The 12,769-nt window shown below is 33.6% G+C and overlaps 1 protein-coding gene across 1 annotated transcript in view; it reads right to left on the bottom strand.

Moving 5' to 3' along the window:
• LRP1B (LDL receptor related protein 1B) overlaps positions 1-12,769 on the bottom strand; it is a gene marked incomplete at its 3' end in the record, with an annotated part of 1,802,496 nt that overhangs the window by 258,332 nt on the left and 1,531,395 nt on the right. Inside the window, exons 51-55 of the mRNA XM_082657914.1 lie at positions 12,331-12,450; positions 7,526-7,654; positions 4,265-4,387; positions 1,667-1,807; positions 358-545 (exon numbers count right to left, since the gene is read on the bottom strand). Of these exons, the coding sequence (XP_082514040.1) occupies positions 358-545; positions 1,667-1,807; positions 4,265-4,387; positions 7,526-7,654; positions 12,331-12,450 (701 nt within the window). The remainder of the gene's footprint in view (positions 1-357; positions 546-1,666; positions 1,808-4,264; positions 4,388-7,525; positions 7,655-12,330; positions 12,451-12,769) is intronic.

The following is a 12,769-nucleotide window of genomic DNA, read 5'->3' as shown; positions in this document are numbered from 1 at the left end:
AAGGATGTATGAGAGGGGAAACGAAGGAAGCAACGGGAATTTAAGAGAGTTGCATAAACATTTATGCAGCTATTAACAGCAGTTACCTTCCTCAAACACTGGTCGTCCTTTGCTTTTTTCTTTATGATCAGCATTTATTAGAAAACATTTTGATTTTTTTGTCTCCATGAGTATATTCTCACAATTTATATACCACACTATTATTATGGTTTGCACACACAGAAACTCTCCATTTAAATAGTTTTAACTAATGATATTATAATGACTTTAAGTTTTACAGCTATATTGGATGAAATCATTTTTATTGCCCCAAATTCTAACCTGTCAGATGATTTTCTGTCTTTGATGCGTGCCTACCTTATAACTGGCTGGAAGGTCCTGACAATCTTGAGAACACCCACTGACTTTCCTACTCAAGCATTCATTTACATGGCAGTTTCTTTCATCTGATCCATCACCACAGTCATCCTTATTGTCACAAAGACCTTCACTGGGAATGCACCTGCCATTTTTGCACATAAAAAATGAACTGTTGCATGACTGTTCTGGAAAAAGAAAATAAAACAAATGGAACATAAAGAGCATGCCATTGTTTTATACTACAATTGTTGAATACATTCACAAATATGATGACTTGTCTGTCAAAAATTATAGTAAATATATGTACATATAAAATGCTTTATATTCAGTGTAATATTTTATACATGAAGAAAATCAAGGGCAAACTGTACTTTCATGTTCAACACACCGCAAATCTAGCTTTACATTGAAATTTAACAATCAAAATAAGCACCTATACTAAAATTAATGGAGTATTTCTGTCTTCATCTATACTGTGAAGAATGAGTTCAAAAGTGTAATGATAGCTTGACATTTCCCACAAGCCAAAAGTCTCCGAGAAATTATACGTCACTAAAAATTAAGAATCTGGAAGAGCTAGATATTCCTAAGTTCTTTTTCTTCCTGGATATATAACATTGATATTTTTAAGTCCAGGCATAAAAAAGATACTTGCGGTAAATCATAGTTGTCACAAATATAGCTATAGAAAGGAGTTCAAGTTTTGCAGCTACTCACAATCTGATGATTTAAACATTACTCATTACCATACATGATAAAAGAATGCCTATTAACATGTAAACTACATGAGAAAAAAAGTAATTGGGTTTATTCTAAAATGTATAACTATGTATTCAATCTTTGGAATAGTAAAGTGTAAAATAGACCAAGTTTGGCTATGTATATATTTCTGTTCAAATGATATGCAATTTATTTCATTTTGCCTAAGTCTGAATAATATTGACTCTATTTCAGTAAATCTCAATTTCTTTTATGATTAAATTTTCAAGTAGGTCCATACAAGAAAATTATCCTCACATAAAATAATATATTAAGAAAAAATGACTTCTTCAAAGGAGGAGGATGATGAATTCATCTGGTTCATTGCCACAAATCTTCATATTTGGGGCACAGACTTACACTTCTATAACTAGCTCCAAAACAAAGTTGGTTACTAGGATCCTGCATGGTATCAATAGAAGCATCACATGCTTAATTATTTGCATTTCCTCTCACTGAATATTATATGAGACTAAAAAACAGAGTCACAATATTGCCTTAAAAAAACAAATTTTGGAATAAACATAGTATTATATATTTTCTGTACCTGCACTTTTACACTTTGGGTTTATAGGTGCTTCATCAGAATGGTCTGGGCAGTCAAAGTCTCCATCACACTGCCACTGAGTATTTAAAAGACATCGTCCATCAGCACAACTAAATTCTTCGGCATTGCACTGTCGGTATCCTGGAGACAAAGAAACATTCCAATTCATATAACAAATATTCATTAAAACTTTATTTCATAATGTACACTAAACTTAATTAACCATGTGAGTTACCCAGGCCTCTTATGGGAAATGTTTCTCATTTCTTTCTAGGGCAGTTACAATAATTGCAAGAGATATTTGTGGTTGGAAGTAGGATTAAAGTCCAGAAAACAAAGTTGGAAACGAGGCACTCTTATTTTGTTTCTAAGTAAGGAAACAAGAATGCAACACAAGTATACAACCTCTGTTCACTTATTATCTGTATCCTAAAGATTTCCTTTAGAATGGAAAACAAAATGAAAGCTACTCAAAATTATTTTCAAGACTAAGCTTGGTTAGGTACAGTACTAGAACATATGGATGAACTGATTCTGGGTTATAATAATAATTTTCAGAAGCTATAATGTCACGTTTATGTTTGGGAAGCAGCATTAAAAGTGTAAAGAAATTGTTAAAATGAGAAAATTAAAATCCAATTCATAGAGCAATAAGCACAAAACTGTTGTAATTATCCTACATATTGATTCTTAGAGGCATTAAAAGGCTTTGTTCAAAACACAGTATCCATCAATCAGTTGTTAATGTTCATATCTAAGCTGGTTTGTAAGTAAAACTCATTTGATTTTGAATATTATGAAGTTTTAGATTGGTTTTTTTCCAGAGTTTGTTAACAATAAAAAATGTCATTTCTATTATAAACTTTCTGGTAAATGTAGGCAAATATTTTACTTTTGAAGAGAGAATGTAAGATTTTTATGGTTTAAAAATAAAATTTCAGCAGAAAAAAAGATTCAACAATGATTATGTAATTGAGACGTTTATCATATTGCATGGCAAAACTAGATAGCTCTAAAATATCCCCAGTTTCCCTAGTATTCCTTCCCACCCTCTCATTCTTCACTAGTTTCTCCTCTTCACTCAATACATATGTTCAAGTCTCTCCTAGTCCAATAACAACAAAAATCCATCCACATAACTCTTAACAAGACATGTCCCTTCTTCCCTGCTCAGTCAAGTCCCTACTCAATCTTCCTTTCACTTACTTACCTCTTTGCTCTCACTTACTTTCATTCATTAAAGTCTCATTTCTGCAACATCTACCTGCTGAAATTCCTCTCAGAGCTAATAAATATCAAGTGACAGTTGGTAAATTCATAGGTGTCTCTGGCTCCTACCTGCTTCACTGTCCTCCAGTGCTTGATGCTGTTGTCCATACTACCTTGGAAATAGTTTCCTGACTTAATATTCATAATCCACTCTCCCAGGCTTCTTTCTAACTTTGCTTTTGCTATTCCCTTTTCACCCTCTTTCTGTATAAAGTTTTCTTCTGTTCTACTCTAAAATGTTACAGGGTAAGCCCTTATTTCAGTCTTCAGTATATGGTTTTCCCCTTTTCCTTTCTACAGTGTTGGGTATTATCATTCTTTGTCATATTTTGAGTATCACCCTTATGCTGATGGCCACCAGGTTAATATTATTTGTCCTGATAATACTCTAGAACTAAATTTTCAAACACTCACTATACAGCTTCATGTGATTGTCTGATTAACACTTCATATTCAAAATGTCCAAAATTAATTATTTGTTACATTTCTTCTCCCACACCAGCAAAACTGCCCCTTAACCTCATTCTAAAGCTCATTAACAGCAACACCATCCTCCAAGTCATCCAAGCTAGAGATTCTACTTTATCCTCCATCTGTAACTGATAGATGCTGCATAGGGAGGGAAAAGGGAAGCTAAATCTACTACCTTTCATAGGTATGTGTGGATTTCACAGCTTTTCATTTTATATTTATTCATGTATACATTTAAATATTTTACAAAAATACTATGTTCACATATTTCAATATCAACTGGGAATTTTTAATATACTAATTTTTATCACAAAAGTTATATATGTGTTCATATATAAATTATATAGATATGATGGTTAGATAAATATATATGTGACAAGATAAATTTCATAATAATAACATTAAATTTTAACAAGTAAATACATGTATAAAAAGATAAAGCAAAAGAAAAATGTTAAGTATCTAGATTCTCTGATAGCTGTGAACTGTATTCTTTTTTCCTCACTCAAATATTGATTTGGCTGTAAGACTGAACTAACCAGCTATATATTGTCTTTAAAATAAAAGGTATTTCAAAGTACTTAAAACCAAACACATTTTTATCAACATTTTCCAGTGTGGTTCTTGATAAGAATACACTACAACAAGTAGGCATAATTTTCAAATAGGTGTGTAATTATGGTAGAGTTTAAAGAGGTTATATGTGGTGTGTCTATATTACTGAAGTTACATGTTCTTAGTGAGATTAAGAAATGTATTTCTTTGTTTTTGTTATTTATTTATATATTCCTGGAGTCATTTTAAAAGACTGTTACTCAGCCTGAGAATCTTCTCCATGAAAAGTTTATATATACTTACCACACTGCAGTGACTCATCAGAGCCATCTCCACAGTCATCATCATGGTCACAAACGAATTGCTTGGGAATGCATACTTTATTATGGCACATGAAAGCATTTTCATCACATGTGTTATTGGGAGCTAAGAAAGACATCACAAGAAATTAAGTTAGATGAGCACCAATTTTATCTTCCCCTACTTTATGAGTTTGGGAAATGTATGTTATTGTACTCAACACACTCAATAATTCAAGGTTATTTAAAAAAGGAAACTTAGCTAAACATTCAATATATCAATTAATAATATATATTAATATATGTATTTCATTATAAGTAGTATTTGAATATATGAATATAAATATATATAATTCAAAGTTTTAGTGTTAATATGTTCAACAATTCTAGAGTGACCTTGAAATTTCAGGCCATTTAGCAATTTGTAAGTTTGCCGAAGGATGAATTCAAAGGTTCATATGTGATAAAAAATCACTCAACTATAATAATGTGGCTGGGTTTTTTCTCTCCTCATGCTTGTAGTAAAGCTAGTAAAGTGATAAAAACCTGTTTCTTTGTGAAAAATGGACCTGAAAAGACCACCAAGTGCTAATGCTCATGATGGAAGTGAAAAGAAAATCAAAAGGGCTAAGAAAGTTATTGTTTTCAAGAGGAAGATAAAACTTTGGGGTGACTTCAATGGGGTCTTAAAATAGGTTAAGATCTATGTTGAGATGAGCCCAACCATAAGTACCACACTAAATTAGGAATATCGATCCATAAAATGGAACTTCAATCCTTTTGGAATACTGATCCATGAAAGTATTCTCTAGCAAGGGTCTTAACCAGCAGGAAAAATGGCTGATTAAAATGTGCAGTAAAACTTCAGCTGACTCGTACAGAGGAAATAAGCTTTAATAGTATATGTATAGCATCATAGAAGTTTGATCATTTAAATATTTTAATTACTTTTCTTACATGGAAAGGGTAAATGCTATGATATGACTCAAGGTTTGGGATATTTCAAATGTTAAGAATCTGCTATATGATGGATGTTAACTAAGCTTGTTGTGGTAACCATTTTGTAATAAGATATAAGCATATCAAATCACTATGTTGCACACCTAAAACTAACACAATATTTTAGGTCAATTATATCTTAATTTTTTTTAAGTGAAAGCAAAAAGAATCCTCTACATGTTATTACAGTACACTGGAAAGGGGGAGGCTTTGCAAAAAGTTGCTCTTCAACTCATATTTTATTCTAAGGAAGCTATTTACCTTCTTGGTGCATCTGTTTATTTATCTGTTTAATGAGGATAATAAAACCTATCTGATAAATTTTCTGCAAGAACTAGATAAGATACATGAAGCAGATCGGCTCATTTTAGGTACTCAGTACATTCTTAGTTGCTGTTTCAATTCCTATCTATACAACAATTATCTTCGGAAGATCCCCAAAAGCACTTCACCGAGATACCGTGGAAATTCAATAATGTAAATAAAAGCACCTACCAAAATAACTGATGTATAATGGGCACCTGAAAAAATTTACATGCCTTCCAATCTCTCCCCTTCATGTCTTAATAGGCACTTTGCTCTACCTAGAACACTTCTCTTTCTTCTCTTTTTCCTTCACAACTGAGATAACGTTATTACTTTTCTTGAAATCCTTCCATGAGACTTCTAAGGTTTTTTACACAATATTTATTTGTGATGACCTAGTATCTTTTCTATGTATCATTCTGACACTTAAGTTATTATAATTATTCTTTTACATGCTTATCAGCTCCCGATCCCCAAACTGCCCCACACTACATGAAAAAAGGAAATCTGCTTTCAAAACTCAGTAATGACTAAAAAGAGACATGAGCAGGTGAAACAAAAAGGATTACTTAAATTTAATCAAGTGTAACTAATTTTAAACAAATTTATTTTCAAAAATGATACAGAAGCCACATAGGAGCAGCATTCAAAACTGCCCATTATAATCAGAGTAAAATTCAGTTACTAATCACTACGCTAACTTTTAACTGTGTGACAGCTTATATAACTCAAGTGAATTATGCCAATTCTAATGCATGAATTATTCTTTAAGATACTAAGCAACAGAGGCTTATTTGGAATTAATGCTTTCATGTCACTTCAGTACAATTTGTTGTATTTTAACATAATTTACTTAATAGCACCCATGTGGTCCAGAAGTGTTAATGTGTCCTGGAGCATTAACTTGCTACAATAGCAACAGTATACAGGGACCATCTGGATCCCTGAATTGATGCATAATCCTTTATTATGTAGCCCTCAGTGGCCCCATTGACCTTTACAGGCACACATATCAGTTTCAAGATCAAACTGATTTATTCTACAATAGCATGAGCTCTGTGCACACAAGCCTGCCTCAAAGTCTTCTTTTTCCTTCTCTGCTTTAAATATCCCCCATATACACACACCCACATATACACACTATTACATTATGGCTTCAATTACAGTTTTAAAGACCTGAAGACAGGTCATCAGAGAGACGACTGGTAGACTTCACTTTAATAAGCAGAGTTCACAGCACTGTTCCTAATAAATTGCTCAACAGATCCCCTATGTGACCTTGGGATCAGCATTCAAATACTCAGTCCCTTCATTCTCCTGATCATGCAAAGGAACTTATCTAAATTTTTACTATTGAGTAATCCCCTGAAAATTTCCTGAGGTGACCTAGGGTTAGAAACTTAGTAAACTGTCTGGCCTCCAAAGTTGTTCCTCTGATTCCCCAGCTTCATTCAGCTATATACATACTATTTTTACCTGACCTAAGGGCTAATATCCTATCCGTAGGACTAATAGGTGTTTACTGACCTTCTTATCAGTAGTTATTTAGGATCACAGCAGGCATTTACAGAGTATCTGTAATAGACAATCTAAAAGCCTTCAAGGGGAGTGTGGGGTGGGAGGGTGGAGGAAGATGCTAAAAAGGAAGTAACAAACCCACCACACACACATACACAGCGTAGTTAAATTATCTCAGGAATGAAGTGAAAAATCTTTGTGCATCAAAACCAGTTTTAAAATGGGTAATCCCTCTGTTCATGTTGGAAACACTCTGAACAGTGGTTAGAGGGGTTGCTGAACTCTGTGATGACGACATCCCACCTGATTAATTCTGATACTACGTATGAGTCCAGGGATTGGGAAAGTGAGAGCAAAGGTGACATGGTGAGTACTACAAAAGCAACTGTCTGAGGATGCTGCAGCAGCTTTCTTTCATAGACAGCCCCATGAGTGTTCATACCACAGCCTGCTGTGGAGAGCTCATCGCTTCCATTTGGACAGTCCCTTTCACCATCACACAGCCAGTGTCGGGGCACACAGGCATGGGAGCCCTGGCAGCTGAACATGTCAGGCGCACAGGTGATGGCACCTGAAACCCACCAAAAAAAATGCCATTAAGATCACACACAGCAGGTCCGCTGAGAAAGATCTATAATTTCATTTCCTATAGACAAGAAGGGAAGCAGAAGAATGCCACTGACAAGGAAAAAACTGTAGTTATTTGGAATCATCACATATTATCCATCCCCTATGGACAGTTTCCTCTCAGAATTCATTCCTTCTCAGTAGCAAGTACTATATTTCTTAAAGCTACGTGGCAGAAAATAATGAGTATGTTCTCCCTGTAAAATGTAGCAAAACATAGAAATCTCATTGTGAATAAACTGAGATAAAATTTCAAAAGGACTGAACCTATAAGGATAATAACAGCATTTTTATTGCTTAATCTTTGCTAAGCACTTAACACATTAACTAATTTAGTCCTCACAATCGCCCCAAATGGTAGAACTATTATTAGTCTCATTTCACAGAAAAGGAAACTGAGGCTCTGAGATGTTGGAAAGCTTGCAGGAAGTCACAAATTGCAGAGGGAGCCACATGTTGAACTGGGAGTCCAAAACCTTTTTGATTCCTAAGTATCTTCTCTTAACCAGTAATATCATTACTGTTCCTCCCCACCTTGTGTTGTTGAAAAGTATAAATGTATGCATGTTCCCTTTGCTTTTACACACTTAATAAACAGAATCTACCTTTTCTTCGCTCTATCAATTCAATGTTCCTTCAGTTGCATGATGTTGTTTTCAAATGTATACAGGAAAAAAAAAGAAATGCTTGTTGACTGTAAATTCAAAGGGTCATGGGTGGTTTCTCCTTGTTTTTCTTTATATGGGCATAGGGTAATCGAGTAAAATTAGAAAATGATTCATTCTCCTGGTATTTCCCAAGCCCCAAGTACAGTTATACATGTTGAATGGTTTATTTGTTATGTATATAAAATATTTGTTGAGTAAATCAGTAACATGCCCCCAAATTTAACTTCCCTTTAATTTCACTTTCTTGTGACCAAATGCTACCCATAGAATAGATGTTAAAAATCAAGTTGTAAGAATTATTAAAAAAATGTTAGTATCTCCAAGAAGAAAATATGACTGCCTAGATTGATGGATAGTTGTTTCCAAACCTTTAAAGCTACTTTAATTGGATTACCAATTATCATCTTACTTTTCAGCCACAGAGTTTTTATGAGAAGAACATGTATTTTAATGCCATGTTATCAATATGGGAGTACAGCAGGGTGACAAAGTGGAACCTCCTGGTGATCTTTTTCAACATAAACATGTCTCTTCCTACATATACTTTAATTGGGAGGACAGAATGGCAAGTGAATATTGAAAAGTCCCCCAGGTAATTCAGATTTGCTTATTTGTTGAGTATCAGTGCTAATAGAATGAGTTTAATATGATATCTATTACTGGAAGAAATTATAAAGAAAATCTATTAAACAAATGTTGCTTTAATTTAAAAATGAATTTACTTGCTACCTATTGTCTTTAGTACTTTCTATAATAAAATTCTCTTCCTACAAGTTATTTTTACATTATTCCTCCTTATCTATTTTTTAAGCTTGTCATAAGAACATAGAGTGTCACTTTCACTATTAGACTCTCAGTTAGTGCTTTAATTTCCATAATATTTTTATTATTTAGCTGGAGATGCAAAAAATTGCATTTTTTCTGCTACGGAAGTTTCGATACATTTAGCACCCCTTGTCTACTTTCTTATTATCACTCCAGTTTATTCCCAAGGGAGGCATAATAGATATAGCATTGATTTTACTGTTGAGAAATTTAACTTTGTATGACCTTGCAGAAGACTAGTGTCTGAGTTTCACTCTAAAATGAGGGTTATGACTAGATAATTACTAAGATACCTAAAACTATAAAATGGTATAAAGCTCTTTGCAGCTAATTTTCTGGCTCCCTTTAAAGTGTTTCAACAGATTCTGTGTTAAGAGCATACCAAAACATCATTGTCAATTTAAAAGAAAATGAGCCAAGGAAAAAACTCATGGCTTCCTTCCATAATTACCACTGTCATCTGGAGACACATTGCCTTTCTCAGGGACATGAATCCCAACGGAGAAGGAAGACAAGCTGAAGGAATTCTACCAGATCCATCTTGGGTACCTACTTAGATATAATATTTGATTGGTGAGAATTACTATCCAATTTAGTAAGTATTTCAGAAACCTGAATTCTGTTCCTAGTTCTGTCATCACTGATTCACTGAGTGACTTCAGGCAAATTTATTAACCTCTGTGAGTTTTTCTTTCTTCATCTATCACATGACACAGGTGAACTAGACTATGATTTTTATAAGTGAATCCTCAAATCCCAAGTCAGAACCACTATGTGCTTATGAAGAAAGAATATGTCTATATCAGAATATTTGGAGATGGGGATTAAGAATCTACATTTTTAACAAACTTCTGAATAGGATTTTTTGTACACTAAAGGTTGAAAACCACTGAGATAAATTATTTATAAAGTTCCTTTCCAATCCTAAAATATTAAGTCCAATTCATTGACTGATGCTTGGTCTAAAGCAGTAATTTTTATGTAACAACAGCTTGGTAGCATATAAATTGCAGCCTGTGATTATATTAAACAGACTGGGTGTTTTGATGGCAAGTAAATATGTTCATTACCATTAAATCCTTTAAAAAACTTATCAGGGACTTCCCTGGTGGTGCAGTGGTTGAGAGTCCTCCTGCCAATGCAGGGGACACGGGTTCGTGCCCCGGTCCGGGAAGATCCCACATGCCGCGGAGCAGCTGGGCCCGTGAGCCATGGCCGCTGAGCCTGTGCTCCGCAACGGGAGAGGCCACAACAGTGAGAGGGCCGCGTACCGCAAAAAAAAAAAAAAAACCTTATCAGGACATTGATAGACTTTGACATGACAATACCACTCTAAAAAATAAGGGAGGGAGCAGGAGAAACACAACAAAAGAGAATGGGAATAAATTCATTTATATAGTACACATTGGCCATGTCAGCTGATCATGATAATTACATAAGGTAGATGTAACCATTTAATAGGTAAAGAATTTGAGGAATAAGGGATAAAATGGACCATCCCATGATCACACAGCTGGAAAATGCAGACGCGGGAGAATTCAACTCTGTATGACTTTAGAGTCTTTACCACTTCTATTATACTGTGTCCACTTAAGAAGGATAGAGGTGTCAGGGGAGCCATTTAGTGTAGAATTAAACAAAGGGTCAAAAGCAAGATAATTTTAGAGACCAGAAACATGTTCAACCTGCTGTAAATTGGTAGTCTTTTTGTTAAAATTAAACAGGGAACTCTACTCAATACTCTGTAATGGCCTATAAGGGAAAAGAATCTAAAAAAAAAAAGAAAAAGAGTGGATATATGTATATATATAATTGATTCACTTTGCTGTACACCTGAAACTAACACAACATTGTAAATCAACTACACTCCAATAAAAAATTTTTTAAAAAGAAGTATTTAATAGCAAAGAGAAACAAAGTAATTAAAACAGACTGGCCAGTCATCTAATTAATTAATGATTTTTTTTTCCTTTCAGAGGTTTTCGATAGTAATCTTTCTACATTTATCTTTATCTGTTGTATAACTAAATTGTTTCAGCTGTGTAAATAAAAAGTAGATTTTAGGTGGCTTAATACAGGAAAATAAATTGCCTACTTTCTGAGGATATCTCCAATTTTATGATACATACAGAGAACTTCATTTTAGTGTGAACATTATAAATCTTATAGTCCTTTTTCCATGATAGTGACCTAAATAGCAGGCCACAACTCCTGAAAATTTAAAAAATGTGTTAAGTACACTTAACTCCATAAATGAGCCTTATTCTATGACTCAGGTTCTTTTCTCTCTTAAATGAGAATGATAGTAGTTATGAAATAGGGTTGATATAATGAACAAAGAATATATAGCTATAGGTACAAACATACATATGGAAACTGATCAGAAAGATAGACAGATAGACATGTAAATAATTTAGTAGAATGCCTGGCCAACCATAACAAATATATGGAGATTAGGTTGCTTCCTTCTTCTACCTCTTAAAAAATTCATTTAATAATTAAATTTAAATTATTTGTTAAATGTCTGTGATTAATTAAAAGCAATCACGTTGGTTTTTAGCCAATGTAGTTGACGTATAGTAAACATAGACATTTGGCACTCTACCTCTAATCCTATAAAGCTGAATGTTTAAGTACATTTTAAAATCATATACATTAGCCTGCTTCCTTAATTTCCATTTAAAACAATTAAATAAGCGTAATTACTATAATACACAAACACACACCATGTGTGGCTTATGGCAGTATAAACCTGCATAGTAAATTTGGATGGTGACTTAGCAATACTTATCAAGAGCAATGAGAAAATTTTCAGTCATTTGATCCAAGTAATCCCAATCATTGAGATCCATTCTAAAGAAGTCACTGAAGACTAGAAATACAATTTGCAAATACATTCATTGTGTCGATACTCAGCAAAAAACCCTAAAACTCTAATAGTAAATGTATATATGAAAAATTGTAGACTGATAAGTTGTCATAAAAATAATAAAAACAGTTACATCGAAATGTATATACATATAAGTTTAACAAAGTAGAAGACAAAGTTTTCTGTATACTCTAAAACAACAGAGCATATGTATCATACTCCTAAAAACTGAATAAGAACACAAAAGAAAAAACTCACCACAAATGCTATCACTTTCATCTAATCCATCTCCACAATCAGCCTCTCCATCACAAATCCAGTGTTTAGATATACATTTTTGTGCAGAACATGCAAATTGGTTCCAAGAACAAGAGGAACCTAAAAAAAAAACAAAAAACAAGCAAAAAAACCCATAAGAATGTTTGTTTTAGGTGCAAAAGAAAAAATAAATCCTTTGAGACATTCTTAGGAAAGATCCAACATGAGAAAGTTCTTTAGACTTTGCTAAAACCAGCCATCCCAAATAAAACAAGCCAGAGTCCTCTTCTCTATAACAGTGCTATAAAATTTTGACCACGGCTTGCATATTCCCTCTGAGTTATCCAGGTTATACAACATTGTTCCTTCAACATAATCTCACAGGGCTTGACTTTGAGCTAGTCAATGTGCTGGTCACTCTCCCTAAGTACATTACTGT

Source organism: Grampus griseus (genome assembly GCF_964374135.1).
Source record: "Grampus griseus genome assembly, chromosome: 7".
In the NCBI taxonomy this organism is placed as follows: Eukaryota; Metazoa; Chordata; class Mammalia; order Artiodactyla; family Delphinidae; genus Grampus; species Grampus griseus.
The sequence above is the reverse complement of the archived record's forward strand: the minus strand, read 5'-3'. Positions and strand labels throughout refer to the sequence as shown.